The sequence below is a fragment of the Corapipo altera genome, unplaced genomic scaffold (assembly GCF_003945725.1).
Source record: "Corapipo altera isolate COAL_440 unplaced genomic scaffold, ASM394572v1 268, whole genome shotgun sequence".
Classification (NCBI taxonomy): Eukaryota; Metazoa; Chordata; class Aves; order Passeriformes; family Pipridae; genus Corapipo; species Corapipo altera.
In genome coordinates this window covers 8,065,514-8,086,787 of record NW_020884901.1, presented here as the reverse complement: position 1 = coordinate 8,086,787, position 21,274 = coordinate 8,065,514, and the positions used below count along the sequence as shown (strand labels likewise).

The following is a 21,274-nucleotide window of genomic DNA, read 5'->3' as shown; positions in this document are numbered from 1 at the left end:
GTCCTGGCCTTCTCCGAGCACAAAGCCGAGGAACAGAACACAGAAAAGATTAATAGCGTTTTCTTCCTGCAACATGCTGAAGAGCGACAGTGAGATTAATTAATTAATTAATGGAAGCATCTGGCAGTGCTCCTTTTTTTTTTTAAGTTCTGCAGTGCACTCGTCCTTCCCCATCCTCAAATTTATCATCTCTACCTTTCCCCCCCCCTCCCCTTGTTTCGTACAGCGGATTTTACATATTTTATCCCCTCTGCACAGAATTCGGTCCCACGGGGGAAGTTTCACTTTGCCTTTTGATTTGTAGGAGACAGGTGATTCCGAGTGGTGTCCGTGTGACTGATGCACCCCTCTCCTACCTCTCGGCTGCTTTTCTTTCACCTTGCTCCTGATTACTCCCGGGATAACCGATTTTCGCGGTTACCGCGGATCTCAGCCAAGTTCAACCTGTGTAAAGCAGACCCCATTTGTAAGAGTTATGACTCGCAGTTGTGGGAACCCAGGGCTTAGCTCTTGATCTGTTCCCAGCGGAGCAGTGAGAAATGGGTGTCTGAGGCACAGCTGAGCACCTTGTCCTTGGCGTGCACTCCCACACACCAACATCGAGCGCACGCACATCCAGATATATGTGCGGACGCTGAGAAAGAGCCCGGCTTTCATTTGCATTCCTTTTGTGGAGTGGGATGTGCATTATGCATTGATTTAGCTCACCAGGGCTGAAGAAAGAGAAGGATATAATAAAAAAGATGCAGAGATCAATAAAAAAGGAGGGAGGGGGAAGAGAAAGTAATATGAAAAGAGATGAGTAAAGACTGATAGACACATTGAAACACAGCTGGGAAGTAGCTCCAGAACTTCTGTCTCCCTTTAAGTTTGCCAGGTAATTTATGGGGTTTTCAGTCCCATCTTATTGGTGTTATTATTGCTACACTTTATCTCCTTTGCTTATAAGGGACTCTTGGCTAAAGCCTTTTTACAGCAGAACAGGGCAGCACTTCCACTGACTTCCACATGTGAGTGGTTGCCCTGAAGAATGAGAATGTTTCAGGTTAGACACACGTCTCCGTGGTGTGTTGGATTGGGGCCTCAGGGATGTAAAATACAAAGAAAAGGCACAGAGTAGAGGAAAAGAGAAAATAAATATCTAGCTCTTGAATTTACCACTAGTTTCTGGCATGCTTGAAGCATTAGTCACCAGTGGTTGTGCAGGGAGAAGTATGATTTTAATTTGACAATGATCCTTAAACACCTTTTCTTTTGCTCCTGCTTGGCCTCAAATGTTTGTCTGCTACCTTACAAATCTGGATCTGTCCTCCTCCTCCTCAGAGGCCTCTCCCTCCAGCTGTGAGCCTTACCTTTGTGGGAGCTCTATCCTTTACCTCTCCCATTATCCATAAATTAAGCATAGCACTTTCCCCTAATCTTATTGTTTGGCGGGCTGCATTGCATTCAGGGAAATGATTAATATTCATGAGCTTGCTATCTCTGTTTGGTGCATAATCCTCTGGGGAAATTGCAGTGTTAAATGAGTGACACAAACCTAATTTTATATGTCTTTTCTTTCCTTTCTTTCTTTTTCCTTTTTTCCCTTTCTGACAGAGGAGTAATGTGCTTAAAATAAATTGATGGATGACCATCCATATTCATTGTGGGCATGCTTTGAGAGCGGTGCCTCACTCCCATCCTCTCCCCCTCCCTTCCTCATACCATTGCATAGGAACACAGCTTTGGCTGCTGAAACTGTGGCCCCACACAGCAGCTAATGGTGATTTTGCCTTCTTTCATGAGCATTAAATAGGCCTTGGCTGACCCTGCCGAGGGCTTTCAGTAGAACAACAGCATGGGAGAAACTGAGCCACCTTGCAAGAGAAACTCAGCATCTCCCAGGGCATCAATAAGGTGAAAGCATTGACCAAGGAGCTTGGGAAAGAGTGTTGCTGTTGTTCAAGCAGCTGAGGTTCTATAGCAGAATTTCATGGCAAATAGTAATGAATTTACTGACCAGGCTTACTCAGATGATATTTGTGTGACTCCTTCAGCTCAAGGCAAATACTTTGAAGCTGAGTGTTTCCTGCAGCTCCCGGGAGTGTGGCTACATGTTCTAAAATGTCTAAGCACTCCTTTGGCAAGTTAGTAGTCATAAAGTCTCTTAAAGTGATTTTCAAGACTGTCATCATTAATAGTGCAATCCTAGGAGATTCAGCTGAGCCACAGAGCAGAGAGAGCAGGCATCTCGGGCAGCAAAATATAAAAGAGAATGTGGGCTTTTTTGTGGGGGAGAATGTGGGCTGGAGTGGTATTTGCCTGCATTTTTCCCAAGGCAAATCACTCCAGCCCAGCTCAATCCAGCTTTGGTTTTTAGGACACAGCTACAGTGAGAGCCCAGCAGCAGAATTACTCCTGCGTTTGTTGCATCCCTCACACATTACTCTCTGTGGATCAGAGAGGCTGGTCGTAATTCCTTCCTTAGAGCATCCTCTGTGACTCAACAGCAACTTGCTGTGCTCAGAGGATGATGCTGAGCACAAGACCTTCCTTTGCAATAGCATCCAACCACATGCACAAACAAGCAGTTTGTTTTCCTTGGGTAATGGCACCTCTGGGTTTTTGCTCTTGGACTCCTCCTCAGCCTCCCAAGCACGTCAGGTGTTGAGAAGGGCCACCCTGGCCACCCTTCTCATGGTTGTAGTCGCTGCTCCTTTTTCAACAGAAACCTTTTCGGTTGAACGGTCTCCAAGTATAGCTGATAAATCTACATAGTATCAAAATCCTCTTGGCATCACTTTTCTGATTTATCTGATCATCCAGGGAGGGAAACAAGGTGAGGTGGAAGGAGGATGAGTTGTAGTGCTCTTACAACGTGCCTGGTTGCCTGGGCTTGGGAATGGCCACCTTGGCTCCTGTTCTTTGTGGTGACCAGTGACAGAACCCCGGGGAATGGCCTGAAGTTGTGTCAGGAGAGGTTTAGGCTGGATATTAGAAAAAGGTTCTTCCCCCAGAGAGGGTGGTTGGGCACTGAACAGGCTCCCCAGGGCTGTGGGCACAGCACCAAGCCTGCCTGAGCTCCAGGAGGATTTGGACAATGCTGTCAGGCACATGGTGTGACTCATGGGAACAGTTCTGTGCAGGGCTAAGGGTTGGACTCCATGATCATTGTAAGTCCCTTCCAACTTGGCATGTTCTGTGTTTCTGTGGTTTTAAGGATGGCCACATTGGCTCCTCTTGGCCATGTCTGGTTGCCTGGACTTGGGGATGGCCACCTTAGTTAGCTGCAGAACAGACAAGATCTTACTACCACTGCCAGCAATAGGAAATATCCTTTCTCTTAAGTGACACTCATGTTCCTGGAGGTGAAATATCAAATTTCAGTGCCGGGCTCTGCGAGGGAGCTGTAACTGGATCTGTCTGCAGCACGCAGATCAATTGCATAATTATGGTGCCCCGACCGCTATATCGGAGCTCATACCGATGAGCCGAGTCACGCCACACAAAGCAAGCCCGTCACACCCAGGAATGTATTTCCACGAAGCAGCTGAATTGCCAGGGAGCCACAGTCCGCAAAGCCTGCCTGCTGCCTTCAGGAGATGCTCAGACACGATTGTCATCTTCCACGGAAAAAGCCTCCTGCGAGGCCCCTGGATGTTCCGCAGCGGATTGCGACACCCGCGCTGCCTTCACTTCCAAGGTTTCTGTTTTATTTCATTGAAGGAAGACGTCACAACTGTATTGATATGCCACTTCATTCGGAAAGGTCTGCCCGAGCTCCGTGTAATGGTTTTCCTCTCTTCAAATCAGGACATCCAGGAAGGAAAATAACTCTTGAATATTTTACTGTAGCAGGAAATATCTCTGTCTCTGCCTTCTTCAATATTAAAGAAGAGATTAGCAGATATCCTGGAAGCGGGCCATGTTATTCACTCTCTTCCCACTGAAGCCAAAGGTGAAACTCCCATAGAAATAAATGGAGCAGGTTCTGCGGTCACTCAGCCGCCGGGTTCATGTGATCTGCACTGGAATTATTTCTCCCTTTGCGATAGAAACCTCTGGATACATTTCTCCTCATCTGTGTGAACATAAACACCGGCGCTGGAGATGCCGATTAAGTGACGTGGTGGTAAAACGCTGCTTCTGCAGAAGTTGCTGACTTTGGTGAGCCTGGGGTTTGGCCCTCAGCGTGTCTGAAGGCCTGCACACCTCTGGACAGACCTTTCAGGGGTTAAAATACGAAGCTCGTTCTGTTCCAAGAATTTGTTACTCTGAGACAATGCTTCTGCATTTTTGTCCCCCCCCCTTTTTTTTCTTTCTTTCTCTTCTTTTTTTTTTTTTTTTTTTTTCCCCCGGACAAACAGTTATGTGGCATGAGGCTTGTTATAGTTGGAAACATCCCTAAGTAAACAGCTGAGCTTAAAAATACTCCCTTTTTTTGTCTGGCCTTTTAAAAAAATAGTAGTTGTTGCACAAAAGAAGACTATGCCGATGCCAATCACTGTGTTCCAGCTGAAAACAGGAAGCTGCCCCCAGTGTCTGTCCCCAGAACTTTGACTACCCTGCTTGGACATTAAAAGAAGGCTTGGAGGATGTGCCCTGTGCCATGAATTGGATCTCTTTTTTTTAATGAGGTGAAAGGCTGCCTATCACTGATAAGTCTATATCCTGCATATTTGCTTCCTGGCCTCTACCAGCCTTCATTCATTTTGCCGATGATTTTCCAGCTTCTCTTCAAATAGGTAACAGTGATGGCAAGTTACCTGCTCATCCAGACCTGCTCTGGCAGGTGCTTCCCAGTGCTCCCTAAATCCTCTGCAGTATCTTGAGCATCCTGTCGTTTCTGAACCCCAGAGGAGAGGTCTGTATTTCAATACAAAAGGCTGCCTCTTGCACTGTGCTGGGGCAGCTTAGGAAGCAAGGAGAGATGGAGTTTGCATCATTTTCTAGTGCAACACACACGAGCCCCAAGATCATTCTGGATCTTAAAGCCTTAAAGAGTGAGCAAACCAGGTCTTGCTGACCTATTTCTCCAACAAGCCCCCCATCTTCAGGTCGATGCTGCCACAGAGCCTTCAGGGATTCCCAAACACCACAGAAATCTTTGCTGAACTGGAGACTGCCTTGTCCCACAGCAAGGGCAAGACAGGGACGTTGTTTTGGCCCCAACATTTTTGTGCCTTCAGAAAGAACTTTTCCAGGGAAAAGGAGCCTGGGCTGCCTGAGTGAATACACGTTCCCTGAGCTCAGCTGAGAAACCTGCAGCATGTGTTGTCAATCCCCCAGAGATGCTCTCTCCTGCTGCCAGGTGCTGTGCCTGCAGACATTTTACTGTTCTAGATTTAAGCTGGATTTCCAGGCAACTGATTTTTAATTTTTTGAAGTCATTTTTCCCTTGAGGACAAATCAGATTTCCTTTATGTTCCCTTCCTCCATATCTACTTCAAATCAGATTCATATATGAAGTGAGAAGTCCACAGTGTTGATGGACATGCATGACCAACACATTGATATGATCTTCAGCATGTCTTGGGATCCTGTAGACCACTGTGGGGACAAAAACTAGCTTATATTGTTAAAAAGAGAACAGAAAAGGCACTTTGTATCATCTCCAGCTACTGCTTCCTAGAAATACTCCGCTCCTGACACTGCCCTCCCCAACTTTGAACCTGTAGGACTCTATGGATTTAACTGAGCTGCATTCACACCACTGAGGAAAGGGAAGAAACCTGTTCTTATTTTGTGAGGGCAATAGTAGGAAGAAATAATCTGGTTGTCCTTCACTTTGATCATGAAAATGTAAAAGCCAACCCATAACCTACCAAGCATCCAAGACCATAGGAAGAATCTGGAGTCAGAGCTGGTGCTCAACATGTGAGGAAGGAAGAATCTCTGCTGCTTTTTGGCAGCCCACCCAGTGATGCACCACATTTGGATGTTGAAGGTTGATGCCCTTGTGTCTGGGAAGGATTTAATCACATCCCCCTCTTTGCCATCACTCAGAATTAGGAAGCTCACAGGGAGGAAAGGTCCTCCCCTCTTCTCACCAATACTCCCCTTAAAGCCCAGCAATGCAAGCTGAATGATGTGTCAATAGTAGGACTTACAGATCTTCCTTAAAAGTAAACTAGGGTTGTAAAGCCACTTTCCCCACCATTTTTCAAAGCACACAAAGGCGAGTGGGTGCCTCATCTCTCAGCTTTTGTGCGCGGTGTCATCCCGCCGGCGCAGGGTGAGGCAGCTCTCCAGGGCCAGCACAGCACAAGGGCTCATGACAGTGCAGTTCAGCAGGACTTTGTTAATCATTTAGGCAGCCTCCATTTAATTCAGACATCCCAGTCTCTGCACTCGGTTCCTCCCTCGGGTTTTGCAGACTCTGGGCAGACAGATTTATTGGGGTCTTAGGCATAATCAGGAACAAATTAGCCTCTGTTAGGATCACACACTGCCCTGGATCACAGCTATTCAAAGGCTGCCTTCCCATCCATGTGAGTTTGAATTAAGTCATCGGGTTGGAGTAGGTCTTGAGTATTCTTTTATCCCAAACACATGATCTTATCAGAAGCCCATTACGTTTATCATCGCATTAGGAGGGAACATTTGGAGCCAGTGCAGGAGTATGCTGCTATATAAATGTTGTGCTTACTTCAGTGCCTGTCGTGAAAATAAGTCACTGCTCTGGGAAGGCTGGGAAACACTGTCTAAATGCATGTGCCTAAAATTAGGCTGTGAGTTTCTCTGGGTATGTGTTTGCAACAGTGGGGTGGCTGAGTCAGGGATGTGTAAAGAGAGCATACGAGTGTTTGTGTGTCAGTGTTTCTGTCAGTGTGGGTGTGTGGCAGCATGATGGTGTTTCACTGTACGTGTATATCTGACTGTGCATATGCTTAAAGGCTGAAGGTCAGGTCTTTTTAACATGGTAGATATTTCCCTTTCTTTTTTATTTTTTCCTTTTTTATAGAAATAAGCCTCTTTTCATAAAATTACAAAGTAACTCTTTTTCCAAAAATACATATTTTCATAGTTTTGGCATTTGTTTTTGAGGATTCTGATTGCTGACCACAGTCTTTCCAGGGCTGAATATTTCTCAGAGATTTCTGCTGAGGCTCTCAACTCAAACTGGGGCATAGTGCTCTGAGGTGAGTGAGCCACTTAGATTTATCCTGCTGTTCTTGGGTACAGCAGAGACCCAGAGCCTTGATATGGGTTTGCAGAGAGAGGAGCAGAACGAGAGAGGCAGAAGGACAGGGTGAGGGGACCAGGAGTTTGCCTCCATGGCCATCACAGTGACACACTTGCTCTGCCCCTTCCTTGAGCTGGTCAGACACAGAGCACGGCTCTCCCAGGGGTGAATGAGCCCTGCTGGTGTAGCGCTGTGCCAGCATCAACAGGCCCTGCAGGGAACCAAGGTGTGCTACAGGGATGTCCAAAGTGTACAGGGATGTCCCAGCTGGGGCTCTCAGATCAGTTCAAGCAAACATTCCCAGCTGGATTGGTATCAGATGAGCAGCAGCAGGGCCCTGCTGGTTCAGGGCTGTTGGGCTCTCAGGCTGTGGGAGGAGGCAGGACAGCAGGGCCAGGGGGCCAGCCCTGCTGGGTTGCCTTAGGGCCCATCTGCACATCCCCTCAGCCACCCCGGGGAGCCATTGTCATCTCCTGTCTGTGAGCACTGTCCCCAGCACTCCTCCTCCAGGCTCTTCGAGGTGTGTGGTAGATGTTCGGTGGCTCCCAGACAAATGAAGATTTTAAGATGTGACATGTAGGGTCAGGAAGTTTGGCCACCCTGGGAATATTCGCTCAGGCACAGGGCTGCACTCATACAGCTGAAACATTTCCAGACGTGTGCTGGCGCCTTTTTGCCAGCTCGGAGCACTGGCCCAGCAAATACACAGTTCCCTGCACTTATCCACGTACACAAGTTGTCCACAGAGGTTGTGATGAAATGAAACCATAATGACATTCTTCCCTGATAGACTTCTCTATTCTTTCAAAGCCACACTCTCTTAAAGATGTGGAATATTGCACAGGAGAAAAAAAGGAGTGAAAGTCATTAAATAATTGAATAGCAATAAACCCATTTTTTTTGGCTCATGATGGTATTTCACTGTGTAAACCAGGAGGAAAAATAAACAGGGGATTTAGGAGTTTAGAAGTAGCTCAAAATTGAGCAGCCATCGGATTTTCTGACACCTAGCTCGAGATAGTCCAATACTACTGACAGGATTCTCCTTAGGGATCATTTCCATCAGCCCAGCTAGCAGCTCTGGCTAATTTCCTACCCTTTTTTCAACAGGCTTATTTGCCAGACAAAAATACAACAGGCTGTCAGAACTGGATACCTCTGGGGACTGGCAATGATAATACAATACAAAATAGGATACCAACAGGTCAAAGGTTTCCATTTCACAGAGTACTCTAATAACTGAAAGTCATTATTGCTATGCAGTCTGTTTGAAAAGAGGAGATGGATCTCAGTTCAGTTTTTAATGGGCCGGTGCTACAGAAACAACCTCAAAAATTTGGCATCTTTGTTGGCAGTCTCATTAGAGAAGCCACAGAATAAATGGACAAGGATAATAAAGTCTCCTGCTGCTTTTGATCCTTTCAGGTCAAATCTGAGTCATGTTGGTTGAAGCTGTGTGTGTATGTGGCAAGATTACCCCTCACACTTCGTATAGTGTATCTGCTTTGGATAAACAGATCTGTTTGGCCCTTTGGTCACTACAACTGTGAGCTTGGCAGTTTTCACAATCCCTACAGTCACGGTTGCTGTTGTTGTTTATTTGCAGATATCTTTAAAAAACAAAAAGGGAAACATTGTAGACCAAGCCCTCCCCTGGCGTTTTTCCATCCAAGCTGGTGGAATTATGCCAACACCCACATTGTCTCTGTATGTATTTTCTATCTCTGCTTTCTTCTGTCTCCATCCTTATAAAAGGAAAGAGATGAAAATAAGCAGAATATCCCTAACATTGGGAAATATCTTGAGGGAATTACCCAATACAAAAGTTGACTATTGTTGGTTGGCTTTTTTGCAATCACCTTGCTTTGGTCTGGAAGTGACCAATGCTCCCACTTCCCAGTGACCTGATCCAGCACATACACGACCACTGATGGTATCAGGTCCTGGCAACTACACTGCAGATATGTGTAGCCAGTCCTTTGTGATTCTCCTTCTCTGCTTTTCCCTGCAGATGAACCCAGCAGGTGCTATTTCCACGATGGTGATGGAGTGTGTGAGGAATTTGAGCAGATGACCAGCATCAAAGACTGTGGCGTTTACACCCCCAAAGGCTTCCTCGATCAATGGGCTTCCAACGTCTCCGTCTCGCATCACAGTGACCAGCAGTGCCCAGGATGGGTGGTCATCGGTCAGCCAGCAGCCACCCAGGTAAGGAAAGCACGTTCCCTTTCCTCTCCTGGAAGGGGAAGTCCACCAAGGAGCAGTGTTCTTGGGTGTAGCTCAGTGGTCAGCATTCATAGGTGCTCCTTCACCAAGGAAGGCCCTTGACAGCAGTTTCCCCCTTTCTGAGCCTGATTAATAGTGATGAATCAAAATTCAGTTCCAACCATCCAACTAGAAATGGCTCAAGTTGTGGCCTTCTTGATTCAACATGTTGTGTAGGAGTCACCTCAACCAACCATCACCACCTAGAAGATAGATGGGCTCTCCACAGTGTCTGCAGGGTATGATCCTGTGGCGATGAGTTCTGAGGGCTAATGCTGAATAATACAAAAGTGTGTTCCTTTTTTTTTTAATAGTTTTGTGTTTTCTGCCTCCCAGTTTCATAAAAGCACTCTATTGTTCTATTCTGAGAAAGGTCTCCTCCATTCCCAAAGACATTCATTAGCTTTAACCCCCTTCTCCCATGTCTTCTTTGTAACATAAATAGCTCCAGTTACCATAACTTTACCTTTTGTTTCTCTGAGAGAATTAGATCCAAATGAGTTCAAAAAGACCTCAGATAAATGCCTGGAAAACAGAGCTGTACAAGATGCAGATGCAACAGTCCAGATGCAACCTGACTTGAGAAAGCTCACATTGCTTATTAGTTTTTTAGAGGATACAGCAGGGAAAAGATCTTCATATATAAGAACTGCTTCGTATATTCCTCCTTCAGCACCCACCATTGCCCCTTGCTAGAGACAGAGCATTTAGCACAGTAATCAACTTAGGTTCACTTCTGGTAGGATGCACAAAAGTTGTTCTGAGAGTCTGATTATCCAGGAGGTGTCTTGAGTGGGCAGTGCAGAGAGGAGTGCCGTGTCACAGATATGTCAAGCAGATTTCTCCATGGATAGTAAACTCTAAGCTTTTCCAGTTGGCTTGCAAGAGAAAACATCTTTATGCAAGAGAATTGGCCTTGTTCACATTGCACAAGTCTGTAACAAATTAATGACCAGGTCAGTTCTGAATGCACAAAGCATGGTCAGCTGGCGTAGTATCAAGACAGAATCTCGAGCCCAGTGTTGCCTTTTTGTCACGGTCTCATTTATTATTTCACACTGTAAAGGGAACTTTCCTCTGGACCCCTACCAGTGCCTTTATAACTTCTTTCTCCTTCGAGCTCCCTGTGCTGCAGTGCAGGCCAAAGAGCAGTGTCTCCAGTTCAGGTGCTGCTTTTTGGGCACGTCCCCAGCCACTCCATCAGAGAGCTGCCCTGATTTTGTCTGATGCACTGGTAGGAACTCAGCCACTCCACTCAGTAGGTAACATATGGTCCTGTGGTGGAAAAACCACCACCCAGCACACACACAGCAGAAAGCCCTGCTGTGTAGCCACAACTCAGGCGTGTTTGTTGTACCCAGATGAGATGAAGTTGTCACAGCCTTGTTAAAAAAAAAAAAAAAGGCAGAAAAAGCTGTTGTATTTATAGGCAGAGCACTAACATATCACACACTGGCAGAGTGAATGGGAACATGCCTCCTGTTATTGGCTGGCCCCCAGGGAGATAACAGTGGGCTATTTACTTCCAGCAAAAGGAATTTTTGCTTTAGCTCAGCTGGTCCCATTACACCAGTTTGAGTGCATGGGGCTCATTGACCTTTTTAATCATATATGTTGAGAAAGTCTTTGTTTTCCCCAGGAAGAAGACAGCCTTGCTGGCTTGGGAAAGCACCTGACTTGTCACTCCAGAGGGGTTAGGTGGGGCAGCAGGTCATCAGTCTGTTAGCTAGAGGAGATGAAAATTAACCTAAGATCTCCTCTAATCACTGCATGTAATGATCACTGGTGTGTAAACATGTTTGGCTTCGTTATCTGCACAAGCACTGAGCCTTAGGGGTTTTCTGCATTGATGAAAGGAGCACCTTTCCTCACCCAGATACCTTTCAGAGTAGGTTGTGTTGGTCTTGTGCAAACTTTTCATGTTGTTGCTGGGTAGCTTCCTGATTAATCAGAGTGGTATTTGTGTTGGCTCCTCATCAGGAATGCCATGAAAGATATGTTTGAGTGCAGTGCACAGCAATATACAGAATACATAAGCTGCCTGTTGTTAGCCATCCCCATTTCTCATAATTGCCCCAGCGCTCTCAAGGTGCTTTAAAACATTTTTAGCATGCTCTCACTTAAAATGGTTCTCATCCTTAGATATCTCAGCACTTGTTTCTCTGCACAACTGTCATAGTTTTGTCAAGGTGTTTTCTGAGGGGTTTGCAAGGCAGGTTGGTTGGTTGCTGTGGTGTCTCTCAGCAATATCTGCCTCTGTGTGTTTGTTTACTGCTGGAGGATTGTTGATGAGCACAAGCTGGAGTCTTTTGTTATTGTAGGGTTGCTTCTGTGACCTGTTTGCTTAGTTCAGTGAAGATATTGTCCATTTCTACAGTTGTTTCTTCCTTAGATGCCCACACTGGGTTATTAGTTTGAGGTGGATCTTCCATCACTTGTTAGTGTGAGGCTGCCGAATGGCAACATACTAAGGGAGATAAAAGAGAAAGCTCATGGTATAAGATTTGTTTAGAACAACAAAATGCTTACAAAGAATGACACAGTCTTGGCAAAGAGATACAGATTTGAGAAATGGAAAGGTCAAACAGCCCCCCTTTAAACAATCGCGCTTTCTGCAGAAGCAAGACTGAGGGACAGCCACTTCTACTTTTTCTGGCAGCCACCCTTCAGTGCTGATTAAGAAATATTCTCTGTACTGACAGCATCATATTCAGAGCCAAAGAAGGCCACTCAGCAACACTGTGCCAGCACAGAAGTGCGAGCACCAGTGCAGGGCATTTCTGCAGTTGGATTCCGGTCTGGAATCCTCTGCAGACCTGGAAGCAGATGCTGCTCAGTACCTGCTTTCAAGGGCAGGAGGAATTCAGCAATAAGGGCTCTGCACACTCTTGAGCTGCTTTTTTTCCCACTGCTTCTGCTGGGAGTTTGTAAAGAGCCTCTCCTTGTGTGTGAAATACCGTCAGTGTTGATGTGCAGAGCAAAGGCAGGTGGGTGCAGACCAACCACAGGAGGCTGGAGATGCCATTTTTCCATTTCTCTTGCTGGTGGCACTCCTGCTTTTGGAGAACTGATTCGGCTGCAGTTTCCTTTTGGGTCTTCACAATAGAGATTATATAGGAAGGGACTAAGGGATCTGATTCCTGCCCTTATTATTCCTGTCACAGCAATGTGTGCTCAGGACTTGGAAATTGGTTTGTGGGTTGGTAATTTAGAGGGCCAGTTCCTCAGGAACTGTCTTTTGTTGTGTTTCCTCCCAGTTGTGCAGTTGTTTAGAACAAGTAACCGTATATATGTATAATATATATATAAAGTATCTTTTTCTCCCTATGTCATTGTTTGAGCTTGGATTTCCACGAAAAAGCTGCACAGCTCAGGCACAGTTAACCAAAGAGGGACTCTTTCCCAAGGCTGCTGGGCACAGACAGATCCTGGGATTTGCTTTTATTCCCGGACTAAAGAACACACCCTGTTCTCCTCTGGGTACCCCACAGGGGCTTCTATGGAGTAAGATGTTGTGGAAGAGGATTCTTATTACATCTTTCCCACAAACAGAGGGCCCCCTCCTGCCCCTATTACAGTTCCCACAATTGCACTCATCCAGACTCACTGCAACAAACCTTCCACCGGCAGCAGAAAGATGTCTAGAATTGCAGTATGTCTGGAATAGCCCACAAAAGGAGAAGAAAGGAGCACAAAAGTATTCTGAATACTAAAATAACATGGTAGAGCAAGGGCTCCAAGAGTGGTAAGAAAATACCATAAGAAAATTGAAGAGAAAGATGATGAAGTTCTCTGCCATGGAGTTTTATTCTGTCTAATAAATATAAAGCCGAAGATAATTCCCCAAAGATACAGCAAAGCCAGCAAATAGAGTAATCTTGAACAGGAGTGGGAAGAGAGGAAACCTGCAACTTTTAATGGAGAAGCCATTCCTTCCCTTTGGGGTGATCTTGCTGAGAAGAGGGAGGGTGTCTGTCTGTCGGCTCTGCAAGTGGCCCTTTTTGAACTCCCCAATTCACAGCCAAGTCCTGTTGCTCTTCAACGGTAAGAGTTTTGTTGTGGTTGGAGGGATGAAAAAATCCCCCTTTTTAATAAGATGATTTGCTTTGCAAATGTCTTTGTTATTTATAGCCGAGCCAGACTTTGAACCACTAAGCTCTGGAGGATGAGGGCAGAATCCCACTAAGAAAAACCATTAATGGAGGAACCATGAGTGAGCAGAGACCAGTTCTGGAAAAAGTTGAACTGGACACTGTGCACAGGCTGTCAGAAGAGGAATGTAGGTCTGCTGTACATGGGTGAGCTCATTTCCAGTACTGGCTGATCCACCAAAGGGCTTCAGCTTAGGTTACAGAGTCTCCAAGTCTAAAGTTAGTTCAAGGGGTCCAAAACTTTGTCTTCATTTCCCCTGGAAACTACAGACCAGCCAATTTGGGTTTTTGCCTGAAGGCTGGAGAGTTGCATCACGGGCCTGGCTCTGACTGTCAGGCAAATTCAGGCTGGAATTCTCCTGCCTTGGATTAAGTGATGATATTTTTCATATTTTTTTCAGTGTACAGTGATTAATTAAGCCTTATCACAGCCACACTGCTTGGTTTCTGTTCTGTTTAATAGAGGTGGAAACCAGAGCACAGAAAGGTAAAGCTACTGTTTGAGGATTAGACCTCAGTATCCTTCAGAGATGTTGCAGGCACTGGGCATTACTGAGCCTAAACCACCCCAGCACCAGGAAGTTCAGGATGTCTTGAAAGGGAAGTGTTCATATCTTGGATAAAAAGGAAACTGTTCAGGGCCTGATGAGAGTTGCTGCCTGGGAGCAGAGACCTGGAAGGGGTTTGGGGTCAATAAATCTGCATTTTAGCTCTGTCAGCCCCTCACATCACCCTGTTTGTGAATTAATCAGGCTTTATCCTAGCACAGTTTGGCTGTTCATTCCCAGCACAAAGGACTGAAAAACTGTCCCACCAACTCCTTACTTTAATGACTTGCTTCCCACCTGTCTTCCTGGGAAAGCTGGATTTTGCACCCTTTCTTCCAAAGGAATTCCACTGGTCTTTATTCACATGTTTTCATGCTGCTCTGCCTTGCTGGAGGAGGGAGTCCCTGTGAAGGGTTCACACCAAGGTGAGGGATGCTGCAAAGATGTGTGCTAACATCAGTGCTGGGACTCAGGAGTGATTTCAGTGTTCTGGGGAGGTCTCTCAAGCTAAGTAAAAGTATAAGTGGGATTTCTAGGTAGGTTGGCTTGAAAAAGACTCATTGGTAGACAGATGGCTGAGGAAGAGCGTTACCTTTAAAGTCAATTCAGAGCTGTCTGGAGGGAAGGGGATGCTGCCCATCACCTGGCTACCTGTTACAGGCAGGGCTTCCCTCCCTTGCACCCCTCCATCCCCATGTCTTCCAGTGCTCCTCTGCTCCTGGCAGTAGTAAAGCTCAGACCCCATGGCTGGTGTCGTAGCCTCTGGCTCATCTGTGTAAGGGGAGGACAGAGAGAACACAATGAGATGTCAGAGGAGATTCCAAGCAATTTTACCAAACACTCAAGGGATGTTTTTTTTTTTAGTTTCCACTCCCTCCTTCCCCCCCCCTACTTTTTAGAATAATTTTTCAAGAACACATATGCAAGTCATCTAAGGGAAACAGAACAGTGAGTACCAGGGGCTGGTACACTGTGTTCCCTTTGTGTACTGTAGAGAAAATAGATAAAAGAAACAAAGAATGATGCAGAGAGCAAAGCAGCCATCAGTACTCTCAGAGAGGTTCAGTCTGACTTTTGCAGAGATGAAGGTCAAACCAAAAATCCTCAGGTGCCGGAAATTGGTCCCATCTTCCTAGAACTGGGAGACATTTACCACTAATGAAAGGAGAGCAGAATTCCATGCCATTATTTGTTTCTAGAAGCAAGAAGAAAGGCAAGAAAGGAATATTGTCTTGGACAGTAATAAGGATTATGTGCTTCTTTGGGAAGTAAATCACTACTCATGATCATATCTGCTGTACACCCAGCCACCCACCCAGATTCCAGGCAGGAACAAGAAAAGAGCTTGGCCCCCCCTGGCACCAGCGAGCCGGGAAGCCAGACCCCCCGACAGCAGCAGTGCTCATTAACATGCACTCCTCTGAAAGGAGACCCCCCTCCTCGGCCCTTGCCCCTCAACCTGCCAGTCTCTCTGTCTGCTGCCGCTGCTCACAAGCCTTTAGATGCAGAGCATGTCCAGCTGTAAGCGTGGGATAGCTCCCCTGCATCCCATCCGGGTTGTTTGTCTTGGGTCCCTCTCCATTCAGAGCGGAATGATTTTGCATAAATGCACCGACACGTCTGCTTTGTTCCTGCACGGAGGGTTCTCGGCTTTTCTCATCCCACCCCCGCCCCGACCCTCTTCTCCCTACTCCCTGCCATGTGTCTTCACCAGCTTTTCCATGATTTCCCTGTGCAACAGCAAATAAACCTGCCTCAAGCTCTGCCAGGCAATCTGGGGCAGCTGAAAACACCCAGATAGATCTAAACCAAGCGATTGGAAGGAGGGGACGGAAAAGGGTGCAAGAGCAAAGCCATAATGGCCTTTACTATATAATTTGGTTTCATGTTCTGCACAAGAAAACATGTCAAATATGTAAACAGAGCTCACCAGAGTTGTAATGTAGCTACAAAGCCACGGATATACAGGCAGGCAGGGTGCTGTTCTCCAGCAGAATGGAATGCCATCCCCAAAACCACACGATCATTTCTTTAAGCTGAAAGTAAACTTTCTCATGCCAGGAGCAAAGAATTTATTTTTTCTTTTCGAGGAAGGATTGTCTGCTTGTTCAGAGTACCATAGGCATCTTAGACCACATTAGACACCTCGTTAGAGACTCGTACTTGGAATGCCAATGAATTTTAGGGTGTCCATCTTGAGATGTCTCTAAAAGGAATGGGTTTTGGTGACCCAGCACTGTCCTGAAAGTCTCTTGAGTCAACCCCTCTGTCCCCACCTGGAAATAAGTATCTGTTTTAAAAATAATTAAAAAAACCACAACCAAACAAAAAGCCAAACTGAAGACTATTTGGATAAATTCTTGAGCTGCTCCAAGTCTCTGAATTGTGCTGCCTTGGTTGGAGCTGTAACTGTTGAAGAACCCCACATCCACCATCCGTCCTCACTTTTGGAAGTACTGCCTGCGGAGCTGGAGCATTGCTGAGGTCATTTCGGTGGGGAATCTGATAAGAAGCCGTGATTCACCCTGGTAATTCAAATTCACATCTGGTAAGTGGCCCAGCTCCCTGTGCTATCAGCAGGAGTCTCCTGGGGACTGGGTTTCCACCATCGCCTCAGGGTCCGGCTGCGAGCTGCAACGTGTGCCAGGAAACAGTTTTTCTGCGTGATCAGTGCTATTATCTGTCCCCATATGTACCTCCTCACTGGGAGAAGCCCTCATTTCAGGAGAACATCAAGTTCTGCTCAGCCATTTTCGTCACTGGGCCAAAATCCCTGCGCTTAGCACTTCAGGCAGGGAACCTTATTTTTCCATTTTTTGATAATTAACCCTTGCATCATCACATGCAGAGAAGACAAGTTTCTCTTCAGAGAGGACGTGAAGCACAGGGCAGAGATCACCCTCTTCCCACCTTTCTCCATCCAAATACCTTTGAAACATCTGCCCTTCTAGCAGAGCTGCTCTGCCCCTGTGTCCTGCGCTGTGTGCATGCTGTGACTGTCCCAGCTGGGAAAGGAAAGCCTCGATCCATGGAAATTTACCTGTTTCCCAGTGGTTGTTTATGATGAGAAAGGCTGAGCCTGGACTGCTGTGAGTTCCTGCATCCCCTCTTTCAGATGATGCTCATACTTTAATCCCTCCAGTAACTTCTTCTGAGAGCAACTCCTGTGAGCTCCCATTCTAACCTGGGACATCAAGGATTAAATGCTCCAAGTCTTTTCACTTAATTTGATGAAGTTTGAGATTTATCAGAGCAAGCAGGGCTGTTCCAATGTTAGAGGGAAGTGACAGGCTTCCCCAAACAAGCCTTTGCTTGGGTGGAGAAGTGCACAGGCTGGAGGCAGCAGCTGGTGCTGCTCTATGGACTCTCCCTGGATGGTCCAGCTCATGCAGAGGGATTTGTTTGCACGATGGTTGTTCCATTACTCTGCAGTTTTGGTGGGAAAAGCCCAGTGAAGCAAAGGGAGCACCTTTTGATTTGCATACCACAATCTGTGTCTTCAGGTATTAACAAAAACAAGCTAGAGGGTTTAATCTTAATTAATATAGGTTGGCACAAGGCTGATGAGTTGGATGGGAACTGAAAGGCTCTGCTGGCTGAGGTGTGACTGCTGTCAGCTCCCTGGAGCACATGGCAGCTCCTCCAAGCCTCCTGACACACTCCCAGGGAGCCTCTCTGCAGCCTTCCCTCTTGCTGTTAAATTCAGGGTCTCTTCCCAATGCATCATCTCCCTGGATGTATCCAATTAAGGCCTGTTGACAGCCCAGAGCAGACTTACACCCTTAGGATTAGTGGCATGTGCATGTCTTCATATAGGGAAGGACAACAAGGGGGTGTCTTGCTGGCGCACTGGGAGTGTGGTGGGGGAAGCTAAGCAGCTTGGAGAGGGAAAAGGAGCCAGGGAGAGGGAGATTTGCACCCTCAATTATCCTTGCATGTGGAAAGGCTGTGTGCTGAGTGTTGCATGTGGTTTCCACGGCGTGTTTACACGGTCCATAACCCCAAACAAAGCCAAGAAGCACGACTTTAACTCTGGAAATAAAAGCGCTGGAAACCCCTGGTTTTCTGCACATGAGAAAGTTTTGTTCTTTAAACACACAGATGTTTTTAAATGAAAAATCACTCTTTTGACCTTTCCTGAATGTGATCATGTGGTCGGGGCTGACATTAACCACTGCACGGCTGTTTGCTTCAGCCGCAGGCGAAGCTTAGCGAGAGGTTTGCAGGGCTCAGGGTAGCACCTGCCTTGTCTCACATCTCTTGGAAGTGGCTCCTGTGCCCCATGAGCTTTCAGAGTGGTTCAAGGAGTTGTGGTAAGGTCAACAATACTTAGAGTCTACTCCTACCATGCTGGAAATGAAAGCATTGGGGTTTTTTTCCATGCTTGATAGCTGAAAAAGACGGGGCTTAATTTTTTTCCCCTATGTATCTCTCTTCCCATCAGGAATGTTGCCCGAGTGCTTCTAAGCATCTCTGTCCACCTCAGCCAGTGTGTTATCCTGACTGGGAACTCTTCATCGAACCAAAGTTCTTTAGGGATTAGTTGTTGCTGCCTTTGGGCTTTTTCTACCTAGCTGTGTGTTTTCTTCCTCCAAGCAAGTTTATAGGACCAGCTTTGGGAAAGAAGGAGGAGATGTTACCAAGTGGATTGTACCAAGCCCAATCCTACTTTGCCTTGAAGGAGTGCCAAACCAGCAAAAGTACAATGAATCTAATGAGTCAGACCCATGAATATAATACCAAAAATACATCTAAGATCCTCCTAAAACGTGGCACACGTTCTGCCTTTCACAGTTTGATTTTCTGATGCCAGCTGCTCCTGAATAAAACGCTCCAATCAAAGGAAAAAACCAAAAACTTTTGCTTTTGCTCTACTCCTCAGTGGTGAAAGCTCATGGGATGGGATTGTTTTCCTTTGCTGCAGCACCCCACGGCCAGCCTTGGCTGTGCTGTAGTGGACCTGGCTGGTTCAAGTTAGAGACGGGCAGTTCGGGAACCCGGGTGTGCAGCCAACAATAATGTTCTGGCTCCCGTATTTGTTTAACCTCGCTCTCCAGTGGATGGATATACAGTCTGCTAAAGCACTTATCAGTCTATAATGCCTTCACACTTCTCTGAGCAGTAATGTGGAAGTTGTAGACAGGAGCTTTTGCTGCGGCTCGAAAATGCCTTTTAGCTCTAATGAGCCTGATATTTGCAGAACTGAAGGCATAAGGTCTTGTTGGGGTGCTGTTGCTTGATCCTGTCTGTCTAGGCTGTTGAATTTGGGTGCTGTTCCTACTGGCAGATGTATTTGTGAATTTGAACATAATAACAGAATGGAATTCAAGACTAATTCCAAGAATTCTGTCTCTGAGGTGAGACCTTAGCAGTGCTGGGGTGGGAGATGCTGTTGTTTGAGAGCAGCATCTTTATGTCCCACTGCTGTGTTGAAGAAATAGCAGAGGTTTGAGAGGGAAAAACAAGGAAACATGGCAAATTGCTGGATTGCACTTCCATGTGCTTCACAGGAGACCGTGTTCTGCACTTGGAGCTATCCCTTGATTTCACATCCCCTCACTGTGTGTCACTGAAAGGCAAAAGAAGCAGGAGCGAGTGCAAATTGCACCCAGGAGCTCTGAATCCTGGGGTTTACTTGGGGGCTTGTGTAAGTGGGTTGATTTTTAAATCCCATCAGAACAATTATTTCTTCTTTTTCTCCCTCTGTTATTCTGTAGTTTCTGGCCCTGGCTTAGCCAGAGTCTTTGGCGTGATCCTTTGAACCGTGCAGAAATCATCTGGTTAGGGTTTTGTTGGAAAATCAAAACTCCATATTGTTTTTTCCACGGGTCCAGCTAGCATCCTAGATATTTGATTACACCTGGCTGGCTGTCAAAGCCAATGTGAGTTTGGGATAGGGCCAGTCAGAACTGATTTACAGTTTTTTCAGGTATGCCATGTGAAGTTTATGGTTTGATGTGATTTTGATTTGAACTCACCGGTTTTAAATGAAGTTTGCTTTGAATCTGGAGATAACAGAAATTCAAAGGAAAGCTCAAAGAATGCAGGTCTGCATGATTTAAAAATGGAAATATATTGTTCATACCGACTCTTTGGAAGTGAAATAACTGCATTTTTTGAGAAAGCTGAAGTTAATAACACACATTGAATACACATGCAATCTGGGCCATCATTTAATGGAAATCCCTGTAGCTCCTATTTACTTGCCTCAAACTGAACCAACTTATATGACAAAATGAAATAGCCCTTGCAGCTCTTACTCATTTCTGAATCACAGCCCTGTATTACATCCAAAACTCTACCCGAGGAAATTTCCCTTTGGAAATGAACACTACCATTTCTATTGTAAAGTAGAGGAATTTATCATCGAGGAATTTATCATTGAGGAATTTATCATCATGTCACGTTGCAGACAAACTATTGATGCCATGTTCTGTGGTGTTGTCATACACAGAAAGGTCACTTTCCAATTATTAAAAAAATCCAGCCAAATCTTCAGCCTAAAACTGGGGCTCTGTGCTAAGAAAGCTGTAATAACATGCTAATTGAGTACTAAGCCTGCAAGGTCCAGACACGTGGGCTGCTCCAGGTTCAAAGTGGACCTGGCTGGGTTGAGACTGGACATAACAACTGGCAATGGGGCTTTATTTCATCCTGCAGGAGATGTAAACTGCTTCCCAATCCCACAGCCAAATCCTGTTCTTCATTACACGGGGAAAACTGACAGATGAGATTTCCTCTTACTCCTGAGCCAACTGGATCTGGGAGCAATATAGCATCAGTGTGTTACCCCAGGAGTTTCATCAGCTTCCAGTTAGTTGATAAAGCTTTTTCTATGGATCACCTGCCTTCATTCCTTTGTCCTGGAGCAGGACACGCTGCGGTTTTCCATCTTTTGCCATCAGACCTTTAAGCACCCCAATGAAAACAGGCAAAAGCTGAGAAAGAGCACAAAGCTTAGTAAAACCATGCTATCAGACCCAGAGGACAAGGAGAGGTTTGGGGTAGAAGCTGCAGTTGATGAGCATGAGAGGTGAGGGAAAGTTTCTACTGGGGAAGAAGCAGTAGGCTTTTAGGTAAGGCAACTGTTAAAAGGGGGAGGGCACATCTTTACCTCATCATTTTATGCTTAAAATCTATGCTGC

At 46.0% G+C, this 21,274-nt stretch overlaps 1 protein-coding gene across 2 annotated transcripts in view; it reads left to right on the top strand.

Annotated features, from left to right (window-relative positions):
- Window positions 1-21,274, top strand: part of PAPPA (pappalysin 1) — a 181,555-nt gene that overhangs the window by 95,804 nt on the left and 64,477 nt on the right. For both annotated transcript variants that reach the window (XM_027650182.1, XM_027650181.1), the window contains exon 10: window positions 9,177-9,373. In XM_027650182.1, the coding sequence (XP_027505983.1) occupies window positions 9,177-9,373 (197 nt within the window). The remainder of the gene's footprint in view (window positions 1-9,176; window positions 9,374-21,274) is intronic.